The sequence below is a fragment of the Sinohyriopsis cumingii genome, chromosome 2 (assembly GCF_028554795.1).
Source record: "Sinohyriopsis cumingii isolate HCF-2022 chromosome 2, ASM2855479v2, whole genome shotgun sequence".
In the NCBI taxonomy this organism is placed as follows: domain Eukaryota; kingdom Metazoa; phylum Mollusca; class Bivalvia; order Unionida; family Unionidae; genus Sinohyriopsis; species Sinohyriopsis cumingii.
In genome coordinates this window covers 138,427,233-138,451,481 of record NC_142962.1, presented here as the reverse complement: position 1 = coordinate 138,451,481, position 24,249 = coordinate 138,427,233, and the positions used below count along the sequence as shown (strand labels likewise).

The window sequence follows — 24,249 nt, the reverse complement described above, 5'->3', positions numbered from 1 at the left end:
AGCACACTGTCACGTGCAATAAACATCGAAGACGAAACCAATGTCAGAATTTCTAAAGCACGTGTGGCTATTGGCAGGCAACGTGCAAATGTATGGGAGCGCAGAGGTATCAGTCTGCAAACAATCGTGAGGTCTACTAATAGAATGTGCTGCTGACCCTGATGTATGTTTGCGAAATGTGGACAGTGTATGGAGGCCTGGGGAAACTGATCCGGATAGTATGGCAGGTCGGACTCCAAGACACTGAGGTTCTCACACCAAGCATCCACACCCTGCTGAAGAAATTACAGTTGAGATATCTGATCTTGAAGTTAATTGCAAACAAACATGTATAGTGCTGCAGTTTACAATTTAGGTGGTCAAGATATTGAAGTTTATTGCAATACTTTATTGTCTAAAGTCCTAAATTAAATAATTTGTACATATGTATTTCAAATACTGGGATGCACTAATTAATTGAATAGTGTTATATTAAAAGAGGAAAGTATTTTATTTGTTTCTCTGTTTGTATGTCTGTCTGTTAGTCTGTTTTTTTTCTTCTTAGAATTCGCTGATTGTTATGACGTCCTGTGATGCTTGTTCTATATATTATCACATTTCCATATTAGAAGACAGAGGCAAGCAGCTTAAAGTAAAATAAAGTTAACCCGGTAACTATAATTTGTAAGTATATCATTTTCAAGTACTTCGTCAGGTTGCTTGATTAGTAAATAGTCACATGTTACTTCAGCAATTGAATATTATTTCTTAAAATTAGAAAAGCTTCCTTATTTAAAGAATATCTATGTATGCCGAATTATGAATTTGGAAAGAGAAAAAGAAAAGGACGCAACAACTATGTCTGGCACAGATGAAGTAAATTATTTTTTGATGATGAACTAAGAACTACCCACTTAGGTAGCTTCTTCTGGAGAGTGTTGGCATTTTTAATTTATATTGTGTTATTGACCTTTATCCGTGACTTGACTGCAGAGTTTCGACATATCTGTATATTGTCATGTAATGTCTACCTGATTTGTGTCATGGTTATAAGATGTTTACTAAACGTAAAGATCAAGGTCTAACCTTGTTTACAAATTAGTGATTTTATTTCCCATTAGAAATCAAATTTTTAAAAGAACGTTATGTTGTTATAGGTCAGGTATGAGCTTGTTATCAAAACGGTTTTTGTAAATAATTCTTCATTCCTGTTTCATATCAGTCTTTGGGAAACTATAGTCCGAGATTTTATCCGTGTTCAGATATAATTTGAGATAATGCATTTGTTTACATTATTTATTGGAATTACGTAGTTCTCATGGACTGTTTGGACTAAAATACTACTTTGGGATTATTGTGAATTCGTTCATAGACGTACTGGATTATATCATTGTAAACCATCAAGAGAATTAAATAAATCAGCACATTCAGGAATATTAGTACATCAGCACATTCGATACTATTTGTATATCAGCACATTCAAGACTACTGGTACATTACCACATTCATTATTATTGGAATTCATTCGGAATATTCTATAATTTGGACTTGTGATAGAACATTTAGGATTATTTAGGATTTCATTCCCAATACTATAACTGATTTTTGAATTTTCACTTTGTATTATAGGGAAATATATATTAGTTGAATTTTGCTAAACGGGATATTTTCAATTCTTTCTGTTTCATAGTTTAAGACCATTGTCACAGAATTGTATAAATTCTTTTATTTATTAAATACATGTACTCGGGTTTCGTTTTTTGTGTACAACGATACTCGAGGGTGATTAATGTAAATTGTACAAAGGTTTCGAAATAGTTCGGTTCATCTTATGCCGCACGTGCGAAATTGTGTGTGTAATATGAAAAATTATGGAAGATAGGACAGTAGAAGATATTACGTTAAAGATGAAAAGAATTCTTTACTAAGGTAAGATTATGACGATTATGCTTGACAATGAAAAGTACAACACGCATTTCGAAAACAGAAATAAGATAAAATTTTCTCTGGTTCGCACAGAAAGTTAAAATTATTTTGGTAAGCTTGCCTGGGTTACAGACTCATTTTCTAATGCTTTTGATACTCTTTACAATCCAATATCACAGAGAAAGCATACTAAGATCAAAGTCGATAACGAATTTAAAAAATGTTATGTCGATAAATCAATAGTCTCACATGGAAATTTTGTCAAGCATCTAGAACCTGGCTCTCTCATTAATGGTAAGATTAATCTGTGCTTGTTCCGTCAGGATGATGAAAGTTCTGTCATAGAGAAAGCTGAAATTTTAAGAATATCTCGGCAATTGGCTGTGTAAAATAATTTTGTCAGAGCATCCATCGTGAAATCCGACAATCACGAATGATCTAAAATTTATACGAGACCGTGTGCTGTGAAATATAGTTATCAATTTTTTTGGTTAAGAAACCCACTTAAATTCTACTGCTAGTGATACCTAAGAGATTGTAGTCTATAAATGGATGCTCTTATACTGGAATCTTCAAAGTGTTAACATGCCCATAGAGTAAGAGGATTTTTGAAGAAAAAAACTGATAGATCATTTAAGTATGTTGGAAATGTATCGCTTAACAATTTGACAATTTAAAGTGACATGGTCATAATCCTTCGGATTCGGAGAGGTATTCCATTTGCCAAGCTCAAGAGTTTAGAGTAATGTTTGTTGAAATCATTAAAGACAATTCTCAGAACTCTTTCAGGGAGCTTTTAAAATTTGTTCATGCCTGTGAAAATCCTGAAATGCCAGGTCAGAGAACACTAGATGAATATTGTCATGGAGAAAGAGTGGCTCATAGCCAGTAGTCCTTCAGTTGTGAGATAGTTTTCAATTAGTTTTGAGAGCATTTTACTGTTTAGATGTTTTTGACACATTTCCGTGATTTGCTCATTTGCGGTGGTAATTCCTACACAAGCGTGCAATAAATTCAGATATGTCTTCTTCATTTACATTACCCAGTCATCATACCTTAGAAGTGCGACACCTGGCTCTAAATCCAGCCCTTCAAAGTTAAATTCTTTTGCTATGAATGCTAACATGTATATGCTCACATGGATGGAAGTCACACAGAGTGATCTTCCATGAAACATAGGAATTGGCCAAATTCCGTCTGTATCGCAATTGCTTCTTCCACTCGTACAGAGTTGCTCGTTCTCTTCAGAGACTTCAAAAAACCAATGTCAAAAGTTGCTTGTGTTCAACTCTAGAGCAAGTCTGAAGAGTTACTCATCTCAGCGAAGTATACATTTATATTTCTAACTATTTCTTTTCTCATTTAATCAGTGACGAAGTTTTCTATCTGTTTTATGATTACAACTTGGTCTTAAATTATTCATCTTAGTCTTCGCTTTGTAAATTACCTGCAAGGATCGCTACGATTATTCAACAATGTGTATTGACTTTTGTATAGTGTGCAATATAAATTATAAACCTTTAAGTCGTGAAGGTCACTTGTTCTCTGTAGAAAACTATTGTTCGTCCACCTTCATAAGTTCTAAATGACGTTGCACGCTTGTTTGCTTAGGATACACACAGGTAAGTTTATTATGGATAGTGTATAATCAAATAGCGCCTGAAGAACAAGTAATTCCTATGTTTAAACAAAAATCCACGTATGCTCCAGACTGCTTCCCCATGTTAAATGCCCAGACTGTGGTCCATGTTCAATGTCCCTTATGCCCCAGAGTTAATTCCCCTTAAACCAAAGAGGGGAGTATATAACTTCTACCCAACTACCAAAGAAGTTTTTTTGCTTGTTACTACCTGGGTTCACCTCCTCCGCTTCGTCAGCAGCCTGATCTAGAATTGTAGCATTCGTTGATATTTTAATCAAGAAAGACCAAATCGCATTCATAACTGGTCGATTCATTGTTGAGAGAGGTAATTACATGATCCTAGCATCAGTGTGTGTGTGTGTGTGTGTGTGTGTGTGTGTGTGTGTTATTTGGATTTTTAATCTAGCTTTAGCAATTTTTCAGTCATAATATCAGTTTATAGTGATGTCTAGCATTGGGGCATGATGCCGCAGACATATAGCATGATGTCACACCCAGTCACATTTTCCTGTCACCAGACCGACCAGTCCTAACACTAACCTCTTAATGCTGAGTGCATAGCGAGGCAGCGGTTGGTACGATCTTTATAAGTCTTTGGTATGACTTTGACGGGAATCGAACCCACGACCTCCTGCATCCGAGGCGGACGCTCTAATCACTAGGCCGTAGGAGCGGTCCCTAGTATCAATATACATTTCTTTTCACAGCGACCAATTCCATTAGAGTATTGTATAGAACAGAGATACTACTGTTTAATGCAGAAGTTTCAGCAGCGGTAGACATTACATGCCTGAGAATGTCGAAGCCCTCTACAATAAGGATGGATCGGAAGCATTTCATTGACATACAACAATTGGTCCGAAATGTCTTTTCTGTATTCTCCATGTTGGATCTAATATCTATGGCGATTCTTTCCCCAACAGGCAGCTTATCTTCACTTCACCGTGAAACTCACCAGAATGCGTGGGACTCATACATGGCGCCAGTACTGAACAGAGCCAGAGCGCACGCTGGCCGATGCTTTGACACCAGTTACATTTAGAATTCGGAAAAGGAGATGATGTTTTTACTTCACTTCCACCTTTTTAAAAGAGCACCACAAAGCCGTGCTTAGATCACATCTGTTTTCTTCCAACGTCCTCTTTAATTGCTATGTGGATGAACTACGGATGCAAGTCATCAAATAAATAAATGTACATCAGGCACAGCTCATAGACCCAGGAGAATTTTCAGAGGAGAGATCACAGGAATACAAAGGACACAGCTAGGACACATCAGACAGAGAAGCAGTCCTGCAGACCCTTTACATGTAGAAGACCACAGTTCTCGACAAAAAAATGTGGACAAAAGTCGGATGGAAGAGGTTTGTTTTCGCCCCGGTATCTCTTGATGGTAGCCTACTTTTAGAACGAAATGTCTCCATTCTCACGCCACCCTTGTCAAATATTTTGGTGGTGGGAAGACTCAGTTTCTTAGCACTCAAGCTGAAAAGAATTAGCCATGTCATGGACCCAGTAAGTCGTTTCATGGGGCCTTCCTATAACATTTAACGTCCCTCCTCCATGGTCCGGGTTCTCGTCAACTTCAGACGTTTCGAAAGATCCGTTCATGGCAGAAGTCCTGCAGCGAGAAATAAATAATCATCTCCAGAAAAGGGCAGTAGGGACTGTTCACAACACAGAATCATTTGAATTTTACTCAGGACTGTTCTTGGTGCCGAAAGCTAACGGTACTCTTTTTCTTGTCATAGACCTAAGTTCCTTTATATTGTTTCATACAGGGACCAAGATATAAACATCAAGGTGGGTTTGGAATATTGTTCAGAGGGGAGACTTTGCTATCCTATCAGAATCAATCTGCAAGATGCTAAACTACATATCTCAATTTAAGGTCTTCCAGTAAGATCCTTCGGTTCGACTTCGTGGATACATTATATTATTTCAGAGCACTCTCCTTTGGTCTGCATCAGACAAGGGTCTTCAAAATAAATATGGACAGAGTAGGGTCTCATTTCAGGAGCATGTCAATGTCCGTGACATCTATATACCTTAAAAATACCAGATGAGTTGTATTTTAAATCAAGACATAAAATCCATTGTTACACTCCTCAGACTTGGACTCCTGGTCAACAATGACAATTCTAATATTATATCAGGGCAGCATTTCTTCTACTTGAGTATGCAGTTTAAAACGAATCTGATCAGCGTATGGCTTCCTCAGGAATGTGCATTGAAAATCGTGTACCATATGCCTTCATTTCTTGCATGGAGTTGTATCTCAGCCCGATAATTGCTATCGATATCCTACTCATCAAACTACCAATTATACTTCTGCCCCAATGGAAACCAAACCATTGCCCATTAGAATAAGCAATATTAAGCTCCAGTTATAAGAGGTATATCAGCAAATGAGGAAACCTCACTTAGCTTATGGCAGGTGATCCCTTGCAGGTCCAATCTCGATTGTTCAATAGCAGTTCATCTGAACCCAGACATGTAAAGCCTGCATGTCTGGATCACATCTAACAATCCATCAAGAACAAAGAGTTTTCTCGCCAAATGGTGAAGATAATGGCCTGGGCTAGCACACCCACTACTTTGAGTGGAAGTGGATAAAAAAATTCACAGTGGTGGCGCAAAGACATATTCCTCCGCTGAAAGCATACATATCCTAAATAATTAAATTTCTACCGTGGCTCTTCCAGATGTAGAAGCTTGGTCCCAAAACGATTAAAGGTTATCGTTCCACAGCCCAGTCGTGTTGCACCATCACAGAAGAGAGGATTTAAGACAACACAAAGAACTTTCAGATCTTCTGCGAATTTTGATTTGTCACGGCTGAAGGCGTTGGCTCTATGCCTAAAGTGGAATATTGCATGTTCAAACATGGTTGAATAAAGTAAAGTTTGAACTGCTCTCATGAGGATCATTGTTTCTTCTCTTTTATAATAGAAGTTTTCTACTTTTGCTGATTACAGCAGGCACGATCAGCAAAGAACATATTTTTTCGATATTCCCGAACTATTTACATTTCTGTGGGCAATGCTCAATATCACTCATTATGGCCCCTACTTTCATTGCCAAGAACAATCCCCTGCTGATGGGCAATCAATATTTTGTAGTGAAGTCTCTTCCTAACCTAGACACCTCAACACATGACTAGTATATGGGGGCACTTTACGGACAATCGGAATTACCATTACAAGACCCCCCTGGGTACGTTGACGGACAAAATTCATACAGACAATGAATATACAGACAAAAGGTTGGGCCTGTATAGGGACAAGGCAAAGTTGAACATAGGTTGGGTTTGTATAGGGACAATAGGAATGGAGCAGGGTGAAGTCATGGATACTGGCAACAATGTTGTATGTGGCTGACCTCAATCTGCGAAACAGAGACAGCGGGGGGAAAAGCTATAACGCTTGGCGGGGCCGGATATGTAACTTTATATAACGCCTGACGGGGCGGGACATATAACTTTATAGACAGTGACAGAAATATCACAAACAAAGATTTATGAACATAAATCTATTACACAAAACAGCGACTACATTTTTTAGGCAAGAACGTTAAACTTTTCGAGTCAATGGAGGGGCCCTGAACAGGGCCTTTGTTTTATTTTTGTTTGTTAACAACACTATTCAGTTAACACAGAGGACATCGCACGGATCTTCTTCTCTTCTTCAAACTGAGTCTGACCGCTGGTCCGTAGATTAAGACTCTCTTTAGACAGTCTTGTCTTTACACATATATCCTTCGTTTCCAAAGTACTAAATCAGTCATTTGGGTAATTGTCCATGATGATTTGACATGCATGGGATAGTCCGGGTTTAACAGCATCGACGATAGGATGGTAGACGATGCTACATTAGTCAACATCTTGTGACGAGAACAGGTGAAGGGAATGAAGTGAACTGGGGTTATTTAGAGTGGAAGAGCGGATCGAAACGGACTGAGCTCTTTAACCAATCCAAACACGCGTTACAAAATTTAGTCAGAGTGCGGAGTCTGTCTTCCAGTCCGAAGAGAGCAACATGTGACGTCACATTCCCTATATAGATGTGCTAGCATCTGTGCGCAATGAATCAATGCGACATTGTTAGAACATGACGGAAACTAAGAAGACTATGAGTTGGGGTGCACCGGTCGTGGAGACGACAAGTGATGGCACAACAGTATCTATCAAAGCAAACACGGTCCTACTTCCAGAAGAGCACCTTCTCCGCATTCTCCTTTTTACCACACATCGATGATTTTAGACAGAGACAGAATCTTTTATTCTCTTTCTTGACGTGTTTGGGTTCTTCCTTTTTGGAGAGTACCTGTTTTCCTGTTCTGAACCCCTCTCATCTCTTGCTCCTGTTGTTTCTTAGGGCAGTAAGAAGAATAATGTCCTTTCTCTTGACAATGATAACATATATCTTGACCTTTGTCTATTTTGATGCTTATCTTGATTTTTGACCTTGTGGACATTAGAAAAACCAATGCCATTTATTCTTACAGATATGCCTTTTATCACGAAAGAAGGGGGATTAGTCCGTCGGTTTTTCTTAGAAAACCTTCGTACGACACCTCGCAAAGCTCTAATCATAAGTTATATCTATGTTGGCTCTTTCATCTTTCTGGTAGGATTGAGAGTGAAATGAATACTTGGAAGGAAAACACTGACCCTTTATAAGGGGAAGACTCTGGCCTTACATTGATAAAGGGGACCATGAAGTTTCAAATGTAGTCATTTAACTTTTGCTATCAAGATGAAACAATCGCATCATTTGGTCGAGAAAGGAGAAGGAGAAGAATGTAAGAGGCAGAAACGTGCCATATTGCCTCGCACAGTAGCTGAAGTTTTGGCTCAGATTCATGCCAGTGATTTTGAAGATGACATGAATGAACTAGAATCCAGGCCCAGAGAGTCTACACCAGGCCAAAGTTCACCAAATGGATTCAACATTTCCGAAACGGAGGAGACTAAAATACAATCGGAACGTATTCGGTGGATGGCTGAGACTTAGCAAACCCCAAGATCGTGCACGAGTTAAACGGATGCTTATTTCACGGATGTATGACCTGTTACCCTCAACGTGACACTAAAAGTCCGTTTTTGCAACGTACCATAGAAGATTTCAATTAGGCCACTTGTCAACGGCACTTGAAGTTAGAACAGCAAGGATACCAAGTCGTGGACATGTGGGAACACGAGTAAATCACCGTTTGAAAACCGATCCCGAGTTCACAGGCATCGTGGAAAGTTACAAGCTGGTGGACCCTCTGAACCCACGGTACAGTTTGTATGGAGGACGAACGAATGGCAGCTGTTTGCTGTACCCCGCCGACGAAGAGAAAGGAGAAGAAATCAAATACATGGACATGTGATCGCTGTATCCATACGTGTGCAAACATTGTCAGTTTTCCTCATGGCCCCCACAATTGCTAACGGAACACATCGACGTGGACAACATTCGGCAATACAAAGGATTGATTAAATGTAAAGTCATGCCTCCCACAGACTTGAACCACCCAGTTTTACCTCACCATTGCCAAGGAAAACTGATGGTTCCTTCGTGTCGCACTTGTGCCTAAACGTGCAACCAAGACCAATCTTGTCATCACACCCAGGAAGACGGGAACATGGATCATCGTGGAAATGTGGAAAGCTCTGGATCTGGGATACCAATTGTTAGAAATGTACGCAACTCACCACTTTTCTAAGACATAACAGTACCACAAGGATGACGAGACTTAGAAAGGCATTTTCGCAGACTACGTGTATGCCTTTTTGAAACTGAAACAATATTGTAGCGGCTATCCTTCCTGGTGCAACACTCCCGATAACCAAGAGAAATTCAAAGAGAAATACTTTGAGCAGGAGGGCATCCCTTTAGACCACATTGAAAAAAACGAAGGAAGGCGATCGTTTGCCAAAGTGATGTTGAATTGCTTGTTGGGGAAAATGGTACAACGACCGTGTTTACCCGATTTGGAGCATTTGACAGAATCTTCCCGTTACTTCCAGAAGATTCACGACAAAATAAAATACATGAAACACGTGAACGTCCTTCCTGAAGACTTGATCCTGGTCAATTACGAAGAACTGGAGTTTGTACAGGCTGACGAATTTGGAAATGTCATCATTGCGGCCTTCGTAACAGCCCATGCTCTCTTAAATTGTACGAAGCGTTACACCAGTTAAGAGATAGTGTGTTGTATTTTGACAAAGACAGTTACATCTACTTCGATCACCTGGGTCAACGTCACCCTGACATCGAAGACAGTTTATGAGCCTGGACGATCGAGTACCCCGTCGACGCGATTCTAAGTTTTGCTAATGGCGGTCCCAAAAATTACGGCTACGAATACCGGGATCAACAAGGAAAGGTGAACTTTGTGAAGATTGGGGTAATTAAAAAAATCTTGGAGTCTGGAGAAGATCAACATTTTAAATATTACCACCTACGAACCTCACAAGATTGTACGTTTGGGCACAAACCTACTCGTCAGCCGACCTTCGGAAAAACTGTATCAAATCGTGTACCACAAGCGAGTGCTGATTCTCAATCACTTCAATTTACGTTACGGACATGCCGTTATAAAAAAAAATTGATGCAAGACTATAGCCACCAACAAGAAGGGTGACTTCAACACAGCAAGAATCGAGTGAGAGACCCACTGCAAACTCCAAGTTCAAACGATACAATTTTCCTGTATTCTTCACTGACTATTGTGATTGTGCCAGGGAAGGTTAACATACTTCGAATGTTTCAGCTAGAACAGGATTTGTCTACTTGGTACCTGAGACTGGATTGGGATACGAAGTACAGTGTTCCAGTTGTGGTCTGAAGTTGCGAATGGATCGATGTGTCTATAAAGATTCAGCTATTCTGGAACATATTCGATGGTCTCCGCACTGTCCTTACCTTTCTATGGCCTTTCCAATCATATTGCGGTACATTTATAACGGTACCTTAGAAAATATAGTACCGTTGTCCACGAAAAAAAAGGAAGAATTCCAAAACTAGACATAAGAAAGGAAAGATTTGCACGCTCAATATTTCATTACGGCGAGTATAAAAAGGAAAATATCCAAGACTGATATTTCGTTGTGACTACCAACACCAAGCGAGAAAAACAGACACCATCCAAGTTCGTTGATTCTTAAGTGGAGAGTGATGATGTGCATTACGATGGCAGGTATGCCGTACGCTGTGACCTCAGCAATTCCGTACCACATCATGCGAACTTTACTATGACTACTACTACAATATATACCATGGAAAGTGATGCTGTGTGCGTCAAATCTGACGATGCGAAAGCGGTGCCACCTTATCATTTTACTGGTTTTCACTGTCTGTCATTCTCCAGGTGAAGCCATGCAGCTACCACCCTATGGATGTCATCCACGTCTTAGCAAACTACTGCGGGTTTAACCGTAACCTCATCAAAATGACCCTGTGAAAGATTAATATTCGTTCCCTGTGCGTTTGCCTGAATACTGCGACTTTGAAAGTCGATTCCAAACCTTCCAAGGAAAGTGGCCTAAATATCTGGGAGGACCTACCCCCGAAGAACTAACCCGAGCCGGATTTATCTACTTGGGTGAAGGTGAAAACGTCAAGTGCTTCAGTTGCTGCGTGTCACTACATAAGTGGGAGCAGAAATATTCAGCTTACCTAGAACATGCTCGATGGTCTCCGCACTGTCACTACCTACCTTTAGTGGGACGACCTTAGTAAACTCTTGATGGATACTTTACAAGAGAACATTGGTGGTTTGCCTGTGGTGTTGAGAGAAAGCATTTACCGAGAGTTGGTCAAAATACAAGTCCAATGCAAAGAACAATCTCGTCCGTTACGTCACCGATATTTGAACCACTGGTACTGGAATGGTATCAGAGGACTGATTCATTCTGAAAACCTTCCAATGGTCAGACATTCAACTGGACGAGGACCAGAATACTTTGATTGCTACTCATCCTACGTCTAACAAGCTAGCCATACTACACCAAATTCCGAAGGAAGAGTTAGAGGATAACAAAAATCTTTTACACGAAGAAATCTTGGTTCAAGAGGAAACTTCTGAGCGACGTGTGGCATGTGATCTATTGACTAAAACAAACTGGTACAGTACTTAAATAAAACCGCTTCTGTTCAGAAAGTACATTATTACCTTTAACAAAAGATGGTATAAAAACTGGCTACCATGCCACGACCTTCATCAGTTGTGATAATACAGTTGCCGTTAGAGGAAATCAATGACAGTATTCAGACGGTGGCGGATTGTCAACACTTATTACGAGAACTGTGTCAGTTGAATTGGGGTCGTCGGGTGGTGTGTCTTAGTGACTTCCTTTCTGGGATTTCGTTTACCAGCCAATTCCTTGTGGACTCTTTACGATCTGTACTGTGAGGTAACACCAGAACTATGAAGGTGGTACCTTTAAATGTATACGAGAGACTCATTCTGTTAAAAGCCTTGCGCTTTCATCTCTATACTTCTCGACCTCTACGGGAAAAAAAGATTCGTCAACTTTTAGGCACTAAAGATGTTTACGAAGGTATGTGTGTAGCTTGTGACTTACACCCTCACTGGCAAGATGCACGTGACTGGACGTATCTTATTTGCTAGCGACTGTTTGCTGAATAGCAAATCTGAGACCGACATGAAACACAGAATGGTTCATTTTTCCTCAGCTTGTAACAGTTGTGGTATCATGATCGGTATCAATAAGACTTGCATTAATAAAGCCTTACATAGAGCCTACCAACACAGTAAATGGCTAAACCTTCTTGGTACGTCTAGTGATAGTCCATATCTCGGCAGCACACTGTCACGTGTAGTAAACATCGATCACGAAACCAGTGTCAGAATTCCTAAGGCAGTTATGACTTTTGACAGACAACGTGCAAATATGTGGGAGTGCCACGGTGTCTGACTACAAACAATACGTAAGGTCTACTAAGTCAATGCACCGCCGACCTTGTTGTATGTTTGCGAAATCTGGACAGTGTACAGACGCCATCACAATTGAGATATATGATCTTGAAGTTTATTGCAAACAAGCGTGTAGAGTACTGTCATTTATAATTTGGATGATCAAGATATTGCAGTATATTGCTATACTTTATTGTCTGAAGTCCTAAATGAAATAATTTATTTATATGTATTTCTTTCAAATACAGGGATGAACTATTGAATAGTAGTATACTAAAAAAGAAAGTATTTTTGTCGTCTCTTTGTTTTGCTTCTTTATTTGTATGTCTGTCTGTTTGTCTGTTCGTTTCTTAGAATCTCCTCATTGTAATGACGTCCTGTGCTCATTGTTGTATTTATTTTCACACAGAGAAATTATTAGGTATGCAAATGAAAGTAAAATAAAAATAGTAAATGGTCAAAGGTTACTTAGTTTATAATTGAACATTACTTCTTAAAATAAGAAAACAGCAAAGCTTCCTTATAGAATATATATGTATGTTGAATTTGAATTTGGAAGAGAAGACCAACATGATGCAACAACTCTGTCTGGCGCAGATACATTAATTTCTTTTGTGACGATGAACTAAGAACTACCCAGTTGGGTAGCTTCTTCTGTACAGTGTTCAGCATTTTTTAACTGATAATGTGTTTTAGACCTATGTCCGTGACTGGATGCAGAGTTTTGACATATTGTCATCTAATATCTGCCTGATTTTTGTCATGATGATAAGTGGTAAACAAGATCTTTACTAAACTTTAAGATCAAGGTCTGACCTGTTTTGCAAATTAGTGATTTTTTCCATTTCATTTCTTTCAAGAACATTTTGTTGCATCATAGGTCAGGTGAGTTTGTTTATAAAACTTTTTGTAAATAATTCTTCCGTTTCATATGAGTTTTTGGGAACCTATGGTCAGAGATTTTCTCTGTGTTCAGATGTAATTCGAGATGAAGCACTTATTTAAATTTTGCATTGGAATTACAAAGTACTTATGAACTATTTGGACTAAACTACTACTTTGAGATTGTTGTAAATTTGTTCACAGACGTTCTGGATTATATCATTGTGTCACATCAAGAGCATTGGTAAATCAGCACAATCAGGAATTTGAGTGCATCATCACATTCGAGACTAGTTGTACATCAGCACATTCAAGACTACAGTTACAACAGTACATTCACAATTATTGTAATTCATTCGGAACATTCTATAAATTTGGACAGTGATAGAACATTTAGGATTATTTAGGATTTTATTCACAATACTGTTAATGACTTTATTCACAATACTGTTTCGCTTTGTATTATAGAAAAATTTTAAGTTGAATATTGCTAAACGTGATGTTTTCACGTCTTCCTGTTTCATAGTTTAAGACCATAGAGTCTTAACAAGAGTACTTGTTTTGTAACTGAAAGCTCACTTTAGAGTACGTTTAGTCATTTCAACGTTTTAATAAAGATAATAAAAAATGAAAACAAGATCATGATTACGAACAGCAGGGGGGCCCCGAGTGGCCGAGTGGACTAAAGCGCTCTTCGTTACGGATCACTGCCATCTCACCTCTGTCTGCGGCGGTTCGAGTCTAAGATTCAGCCAATGTGGGCATGTGAGAAAGCCTGCCAGTATCTTCTCGTGGGTCGGTGGTTCTTTCCGGGGTTTTCCGGGTTCTTCCTCCACCATTAATACTGGCCGCCATGTATAGCCTATCGTGCTGAAAAATGGCGTTAAACCCCACAACAACAACACAACAACAACAACGAACAGCAGGCACTACTTCATTTCTTCTCTCGAAAAAAAGCAACACAGCATCAAACAAAAAATGAATGCCCAACAATTTTATCTGAATTAATCACATATTGGTATCTGCAGTCTATGGTCAATATTTATCCATTTGCTAGGCATGACAGAGATTTACCCTAATTGTTTATTACGTTGTGCATATAATCAGGTGAAAAAGTTTATATTCCAAAATAATTTTCATCTTCTTGGTTTCTTCTCGTAATATGTAAAATACAGTTTTTGACTAACCATACTTTGTACTTAAAGTTTTTAATGTCTTATATATATATACAAAATAGCATTGATCTTAGAGTAAACCTACTTTGTACCTACGACTGCGTGTTAGTGAGTGAAAAATTGTCTTAGTTTAAGCCATTTTAGTCAGGCTGCTTTCGGGCACTGTATATGTATATATGTCGGTACCTACTGCATGATTGTGAAGCATATAAACCAAGTCATTATTTATTTCTATAGCAAACAAGTTGTGTTGCCATACCTAGTGTGGTGAATCTAAACTTTACGATACGTTGAAACGCAAGTAGGTATGAAAAATCATGTTTAATGTTCATTATCGATGCACCTTTTTTGTCTTACATGGTAAAGTAAGGAGAACATCTGTCAGAACTCACAAGGGATTGACTTCAAAGTCGTCTTTCACAGGTATAAGTTGATCACATTAGCAGATAGTTCTTACTCCAAATCTGAGAGACAATCGAAAATCTTGCGTTCAAAGATGTCGCCAGTATCGGTATTTTTCCTCCTGGCTCTCCTTGCTGGTGCTAAGGCAGCTACTTTATGGTAAGGCATTTTTCGGTCGAGGATATTAGTAATAAATTAAATACAAACTTGTGACATGGTTGGTATATAATCACAGCACAAAACATGCATATATGCAAGGGTTTTACCATTGCGAAGACATTATCAAATGTTAATGTTGAATCCGCTCTCTATCTCTCTAACAACGTACAATTTAATTTTACTGTGTGATACCTAATGGCGTAACAATCTGTTCAGCAATGCTCACATGTTATTTAGTTCAGTGATTGAATTTATTTCTTAAAATTAGGAAATAGCAAAGCTTGGATGAAGCACATTTTTGTGAAATATATTGCGCACATAAAGCCGTCAAATTTTAATAGTTATGCTTTTCCAGGATTCGATATTTTCATTTTGATTTTACATGCTTTCTACCTTTGAAAGAGCGTTGATACGTGGATCTCAATGCTATTTCTTAAAATCTTTTTATTACCAGTCCAGACACTGATATTAGAAATATCAACCTTTAATATTTAAAACCATGAACATACTGACATTGCATCCACTGTTTTCATTAGACAATGTGTGAAGGTAGGTGTTGATTGAAAGTGCAGTTCGACCTCAGCACTTTAGGCAGTGAAATGCGCTTGGATATTTACAGTATAATACGTGTGTGTGTGTGTGTGTGTGTGTGACAGCAAAGGTCCAAATTCATATGGGCTATATCAGAATAAATTATAGTAAAGTTTACATATGTTTGCCACTGTTGGAACGCAAGCATTTGTTTGGTCTATAAGTATTTAGGTAGCAAGTTTACAGAGGTCGATCAGCATTAGGACTGAAATATGGGACCAATCTGTAGAGTATTCCGTGCTGTAGAAGGGCAGGTTTAATAATGTTTCGCTGTACATACAAAGGTAATTTCACCCCACCCCCCAAAAAAATTCTTATAACATTCTTGTCTCTTAGCAACTAATAGAAAAGACAAAAGCCGACAAGGTGAATGTAGAAAAGAAAGATAACGAGCGATTAAAAACAATCGAAACACAAGACATATGTTCGCTGACATAATGCTTTATTTTAATGAAGTGAAAGGATATATGACAAATGATCTAAATATACATGCGCATACATCCTTCATGCTTCTTGCATTAAGAGACATAGGAGCAAGTAATCCACTTTATCAAAAGAAAAAGAAACTCCATTTGCTAATTGCATATTATCCCATAAGCAAAAGTGTTGTAACATCAAGTCTGAAGACGTATTTTGTTTTGTACTTAGCTATTATTTAAGAGGAAAAATATTTCCTTGGGCTGTGGAAATAAAACGTTCTCATTTCTTTTACTATAATATTATTCTGGAACTATACTGATTTATTCTTTAGAGTTCTGGACAACGCCATTTTGATAAAGTCAAGATATTTGGCGGACCAGTATATATTTCTGGTTCTGAAGTTTATATAAAACTTTTCATTCTTTGGACTTGAATATAATTTTTTCGGATTTAATTTGCATAAACTTCATAATACTGTATTCTTAACAACTATACCTGTATTTTAGCATCTTCCCTTAGCTTCTAGACATTAACTGTATTTTAACAGCGATCCGTAGCTTCTAGACATTAACTTTATTTTAGCAGCTACCCTTAGTTTCTAGACATTAACTGTATTTTAGCAGCTGCCCTTAGCTTATAGACATTAACTGTATTTTAGCAGCTGCCCATAGCGTCTAGACATTAACTGTATTTTAGCAGCTAGCCTTAGCTTCTAGACATTAACTGTATTTTAGGAACTACCCTTAGCTTCTAGACATTAACTGTATTTTAGGAACTACCCTTAGCTTCTAGACATTAACTGTATTTTAGCAGCGACCCTTAGCTTCTAGACATTAACTGTATTTTAGCATATACCCTTAGCTTGTAGACATTAACTGCATTTTAGCAGCTGCCCTTAGCTTCTAGACGTTATCTGTATTTTAGCAGCGACACTTAGATTCTAGACATTAACCGTATTTTAGCAGCTGCCCTTAGCGTCTAGACATTGACTGTATTTTAGCATATACCTTTAGCTTCTAGACATTAACTGTATATTAGCAGCTACCCTTGGCTTCTAGACATTAACTGTATTTTAGCATCTACCCGTAGCTTCCAGACATTAACTGTATTTTAGCAGCTTCCCTTAGCGTCTACACATTAACTGTATTTTAGCATCTACCATTAGCGTCTAGACAGTAACTGTATTTTAGCAGCTATCCTTAGCTTCTAGACATTAACTGTATTTTAGCAACTATCCTTAGTTTCTAGACATTAACTGTATTTTAGCATATACCCTTAGCTTCTAGATATTACCTGTATTTTAGCAGCTGCCCTTAGCGTCTAGACATTGACTGTATTTTAGCATATACCTTTAGCTTCTAGACATTAACTGTATATTAGCAGCTACCCTTAGCTTCTAGACATTAACTGCATTTTAGCAGCGACCCGTAGATTCTAGACATTAACTGTATTTTAGTAGCTATCCTTAGCTTCTAGACATTAAGTGCATTTTAGGAGAGACCCGTAGCTTCTAGACATTGACTGTATTTTAGCATATACCCTTAGCTTTTAGACATTAACTGTATTTTAGCATATACCCTTAGCTTCTAGACATTAACTGCATTTTAGCAGCTGCCCTTAGCGTCTAGACATTAACTGTATTTTAGCATATACCTTTAGCTTCTAGATATTAACTGTATATTAGCAGCTACCCTTGGCTTCTAGACATTAACTGCAATTTAGCAGCGACGCGTAGCTTCTAGACTTTAACTGTATTTTAGCCGCTACCCTTAGCTTCTAGAAATTAACTGTATTTTAGCAGCGACCCGTAGCTTCTAGACATTGACTGTATTTTAGCATCTACCCTTAGCTTCCAGACATTAACTGTATTTTAGCAGCTTCCCTTAGCGTCTACACATTAACTGTATTTTAGCATCTACCATTAGAGTCTAGACAGTAACTGTATTTTAGAAGCTATCCTTAGCTTCTAGACATTAACTGTATTTTAGCATCTACCCTTAGTTTCTAGACATTAACTGTATTTTAGCAGCGACCCTTACCTTCTAGACATTAACTGTATTTTAGCATATACCCTTAGCTTCTAGACATTAACTGTATTTTAGCAGCTGCCCTTAGCTTCTAGACGTTGTATTTTAGCATATACCTTTAGCTTCTAGACATTAACTGTATATTAGCAGCTACCCTTGGCTTCTAGACATTAACTGTATTTTAGCATCTACCCGTAGCTTCCAGACATTAACTGTATTTTAGCAGCTTCCCTTAGCGTCTACACATTAACTGTATTTTAGCATCTACCATTAGCGTCTAGACAGTAACTGTATTTTAGCAGCTATCCTTAGCTTCTAGACATTAACTGTATTTTAGCAGCAACCCTTAGCTTCTAGACATTAACTGTATTTTAGCATATACCCTTAGCTTCTAGACATTAACTGTATTTTAGCAGCTTCCCTTAGCGTCTACACATTAACTGTATTTTAGCATCTACCATTAGCGTCTAGACAGTAACTGTATTTTAGCAGCTATCCTTAGCTTCTAGACGTTATCTGTATTTTAGCAGCGACCCTTAGCTTCTAGACATTAACTGTATTTTAGCAGCTGCCCTTAGCGTCTAGACATTGTATTTTAGCATATACCTTTAGCTTCTAGACATTAACTGTATATTAGCAGCTACCCTTGGCTTCTAGACATTAACTGTATTTTAGCATCTACCCGTAGCTTCCAGACATTAACTGTATTTTAGCAGCTTCCCTTAGCGTCTACACATTAACTGTATTTTAGCATCTACCATTAGCGTCTAGACAGTAACTCTATTTTAGCAGCTATCCTTAGCTTCTAGACATTAACTGTATTTTAGCAGCGACCCTTAGCTTCTAGACATTAACTGTATTTTAGCATATACCCTTAGCTTCTAGACATTACCTGTATTTTAGTATCTGCCCTTAGCGTCTAGACATTGACTGTATTTTAGCATATACCTTTAGCTTCTAGACATTAACTGTATATTAGCAGCTACCCTTAGCTTCTAGACATTAACTGCATTTTAGCAGCGACCCGTAGATTCTAGACATTAACTGTATTTTAGTAGCTACCCTTAGCTTCTAGACATTAACTGCATTTTAGCAGCGACCCGTAGCTTCTAGACATTGACTGTATTTTAGCATATACACTTAGCTTCTAGACATTAACTGTATTTTAGCATATACCCTTAGCTTCTAGACATTAACTGTATTTTAGCAGCTGCCCTTAGCGTCTAGACATTAACTGTATTTTAGCATCTACCATTAGTTTCTAGACATTAACTGTATTTTAGCAGCTACCCTTAGCTTCTAGACATTAAATGTATTTTAGGAGCGACCCTTAGCTTCTTGACATTAACTGATTGGTAGCATCTATTGTTAGCGTATAAACATTACCTGCATTTTATCAGTTACCATTAGCGTCTAAACATTATCAGCAACTCTAGCAAATACTGTCTAAACATTATCTGCATTTCTAGCATATAATAATAGCGTCTAAACATTATCTGCAATTAAAACAAGTTCATTTAGCGTTTAACATGAATTCAAACCATGATTATTAGGCCATATCACTGAGTTTGGAAACGATCCATTACGGTGACTGACGTTGAGCAAAGAATGCAACATTGTTTTCATAATTTTAAAGAAATCGAAAAAAATAATAATAATCTGCATGCAGTTCTACTCTAAATAACTGGTCTTTACTATTGTGATTCTTATACGAAATATTTGTTCAAGTGTACACATTTATAAAACAGTTACAGCGTACGTGAATATAACCATGAGCAATGAAATGTACATTAGCATGGTCAATGCAGTCTTTTGATTGATCGGAATATTTTAGAGTAAATTGTGTTTATAACAGAATGCCCATCACCCTCGCATCAGCTCTCGCATGGCGTTTACTTCGATAAATAGCATAAAATGTGATTGCACAATGGTTTCACTTATAATTCTGTATCCCACACTACACAATAACAAACGTTTTGGTTTGTCGACTAACTGACCTATCACAAGAGTTGAGATAACCAGGCTTCGCCAATATCATAGCACATCAAATAAAAGAAAAGTTTTTTATGTTGACACCTACCTCATGTGAATTTGTGTTCAGTTTTAATATCGACACCTACCTCATGTGAATTTGTGTTCAGTTTTAATATCGACACTTACCTCATGTGAATTTGTATTCAGTTTTAATATCGACACCTACCTCATGTGAATTTGTGTTCAGTTTCAATATCGACACCTACCTCATGTGAATTTGTGTTCAGTTTTAATATCGACACCTACCTCATGCGAATTAATGTTCAGTTTTAGTGTATAATGAAATTTTCATCAAAACTGTTTCTAATGTTATTTTATGAAGGAATTTGTATATGCTATACAGCGACAGTCGAATGGGCGATGAACATTGGGTCTCAAAGTCCGAAAAGCTACCAGTGTCACTGTAAATCATGCGATGTCTCACATCTTTGCCAGCTATAGTATTGGTCGGCAATCTATAGGAACTGTCACATGTGAAGGTTTCGTTGATATGCTGTAATAGTAAAGTACTGCGTTATACTGTCATATTTGCTTGGAAAATATGTTAGTATTATTCACAATGGCACTAATGTGTGAAAGTGCATTGATGATATTGCAGACTTTTGAATATTGATTTTTTGCAGCACGGATGCAAATACACAACTTGTGGCTCGAATTGTGTTTGGCGAAGCGAGAGGCGAGCCCGCCGAGGGACAACTTGCTGTAGCATACTCCGTGGTTAATCGCGTGGCTCACCCTGGGTACCCTAATACCGTGAGTTCTGTTGTTCACCAAACATATGGCACTCACCACCAGTACAACACACTAGATGTTGCGCAGCATAATACAGCATGGGAATATGCTAAAGCCCACAACACCATTGAATACCAACATGCTATACAAGCTGCAGGCGATGCTCTTTGCGGAAGAAAACCTGATCCAACAACTTGCGCCACAGACTATTGTGCAAGAGATCCTTGTTCGGCTACAAGCACCAATCATTACTACGAAGCTTACAACAAGCAACAAATTGGAAATCATTATTTTGTTTGCAGACGTGCAGTGTCAGGCTAAATGAAAACAGTGAAGATGTTTACATAATAAAAGAAGTACATTTTACAGACTTCTCTTTTTGGTTGTGTCTAGGCTTACATTAATAATCATTATATTGCAAGGTCCACATAATCACATTGAAAAGGTGATATAAGTAAATGAAAATTGTATTTTTTATTATTGAACAAATCATTCCAGCAGTTGTAATTATATTAGTGTAAGTACTATATTAGCATCATAATCATGATGAACATTGTTCTTTTAAAGTTTTCACATTGATCAGGGACATTCTCTGATATTTGGGAATATGTATGCATATATGTATTGGTCGTTTGATCAGTCTATCAATCTCTTTCTATAGTTTTTTCTATTTCTTCTTTCCGACTAAAACTGTGATTCAATCAACTAATGTCAAATGGTAAATGGAACGGATGCTATACCTACAGAAGCCTACAAAATCCATTGGAGACATAAAAACATGTATGTATGTATGTATGTATGTGTGTGTGTGTGTGTGTGTGTGTGTGTGTGTGTGTGTCCATGCACGTAAGTATGTATATATGTATGTATGTATTTGTCTTTGTATATTTTATTGACAAATAAAACTTAGAATCCCCTTTCAGCCCTTCTCTTGTAATCGTATTTGTGTAGGGTATAGCAGTTTGTCAATTAACGCTGCGTACTCTTTTCTTGGTGTATGATAGTATGCTTGCGTGGCAGCTTTTGTGTATTTCACGTCCCTTCTGAATAAGAAACAGAGGCCTATCTAGAAGACAGCTTTTCTTCATCTAAGAAGGCAGCCTTCAGAAAGTTCAAGAGGAAATTCAGTTTGTTGGGAGACCATGGCTGAGAAATAAGGGAGGGGAAATTCAGTCCTACGGGGACAGGAATGACGTGAACAACTTCTATGATGTTTCGAAGATAATCGACGAGCCACAGTAATTAAGAACGTCTCCAATAGTTAGTGCTGACAGTGCCTGTCACCTTACTATAAGAAAGATAGTTCAAAGATGGACAGAATACTTCAACGACAGCCTCAATCAACAGTTATCAGCGGAGAGGCAACTCATCCAGAGCCGACTGAAACTGTGAAGCAATCAACTTACTGTCAAATGGCAAAACACTTGGAACAGAAGCTACACCAACAGAAGCCTACAAAACCGAATGCTCCCATATGGCACAGAAACTTACTCAACTCTTTCAGTCAATGTGGACTGGGGTAATTATATCTCAACAGTACAAGGATTCATCCATCGTACACTTACGCAAGCGGAAGGCAACAGACAATCCTACATCAACGATCGGGCCATCTCCTTGCTGTCAATACCTGGCACAATCCGTGCTAAAATTCTGCTGAATCGTCTTGTGCATCACGTCGCTCAAGGTCTCCTGACAGAGAGACCATGTGGCTTCAGGAAATGACGAGGTACATAGACATTGTGTCTGCAGCTCGTCAATTCCAGAAGAAATGCCAAAACATAGCTCCAATATGTACACGACATTCATCAACCTGACAAAAGCCTTTGGCATAGTTAGCCGTAGAGGCCTTTAGAAGATCATATAATTGGTTTGGTTGCCCAGATATATTCCTCGAAAGGGTCGAGCGAATTGCTGATCGATTGAAACAAATTTCTCTCGGCAACCAATCATTACTATGATGGCAAGTTTACGCATGTTGTGAATGGTGTTGAGTCATCTAATCCATTCCCAGTCACTAATAGAGTCAAGCAAGGACGTGTGTTGGCCCCCAACCCTCTTCAGCATGATGTTCGCAGCCTTGCCTTCGGTGACTATGTCACTGAGATCGACATCAGATACCGGACGGACAATAAGCTTTGGAAACTAAGAAAACTATAGCTGAAGGCAAAGTCACAGAAGAGACTGTTCCTAATCTCTTATTTGCTGACGACTGCTCCCTGAATGCCAAGTCTGAGTCCGATATGAAGCATAGTATTGTCCATTTTTCCTCAGCTTGTGACAATTGTAGTCTCGGGATCAGTATCAAGAAGACAGAAACAACAACCTGCAATAAAAACATCTTAGGTAGGGCCTACCATCACAATAAATGGCCAAACATCCTGGCACTGGACCATATAGGCAGCACACTGTCACGTGCAATAAACATCGAAGACGAAACCAATGTCAGAATTTCTAAAGCACGTGTGGCTATTGGCAGGCAACGTGCAAATGTATGGGGGCGCAGAGGTATCAGTCTGCAGACAATCGTGAGGTCTACTAATAGAATGTGCTGCTGACCCTGATGTATGTTTGCGAAATGTGGACAGTGTATGGAGGCCTGGGGAAACTGATCCGGATAGTATGGCAGGTCAGACTCCAAGACACTGAGGTTCTCACACCAAGCATCCACACTGCTGAAGAAATTACAGTTGAGATATCTGATCTTGAAGTTAATTGCAAACAAACATGTATAGTGCTGCAGTTTACAATTTAGGTGGTCAAGATATTGAAGTTTATTGCAATACTTTATTGTCTAAAGTCCTAAATTAAATAATTTGTACATATGTATTTCAAATACTGGAATGCACTAATTAATTGAATAGTGTTATATTAAAAGAGGAAAGTATTTTATTTGTTTCTCTGTTTGTATGTCTGTCTGTTAGTCTGTTTTTTCTTCTTAGAATTCGCTGATTGTAATGACGTCCTGTGATGCTTGTTCTATATATTATCACATTTCCATATTAGAAGACAGAGGCAAGCAGCTTAAAGTAAAATAAAGTTAACCCGGTAACTATAATTTGTAAGGATATCATTTTCAAGTACTTCGTCAGGTTGCTTGATTAGTAAATAGTCACATGTTACTTCAGCAATTGAATATTATTTCTTAAAATTAGAAAAGCTTCCTTATTTAAAGAATATCTATGTATGTCGAATTATGAATTTGGAAAGAGAAAAAGAAAAGGACGCAACAACTATGTCTGGCACAGATGAAGTAAATTATTTTTTGATGATGAACTAAGAACTACCCACTTAGGTAGCTTCTTCTGGAGAGTGTTGGCATTTTTAATTTATACTGTGTTATTGACCTTTAT

General features: G+C 38.1%; 1 protein-coding gene across 1 annotated transcript; it reads left to right on the top strand.

Annotated features, from left to right (window-relative positions):
* The first annotated feature begins 14,937 nt into the window (after positions 1–14,937).
* LOC149805920 (uncharacterized) lies at positions 14,938–21,265 on the top strand. The gene is made up of 2 exons (XM_089950698.1): positions 14,938–15,095; positions 20,791–21,265. Exons 1-2 carry the CDS (start codon positions 15,031–15,033, stop codon positions 21,218–21,220), a joined length of 495 nt encoding a protein of 164 aa, XP_089806824.1. The 5' UTR covers positions 14,938–15,030; the 3' UTR covers positions 21,221–21,265.
* The last annotated feature ends 2,984 nt before the right edge of the window (positions 21,266–24,249 follow it).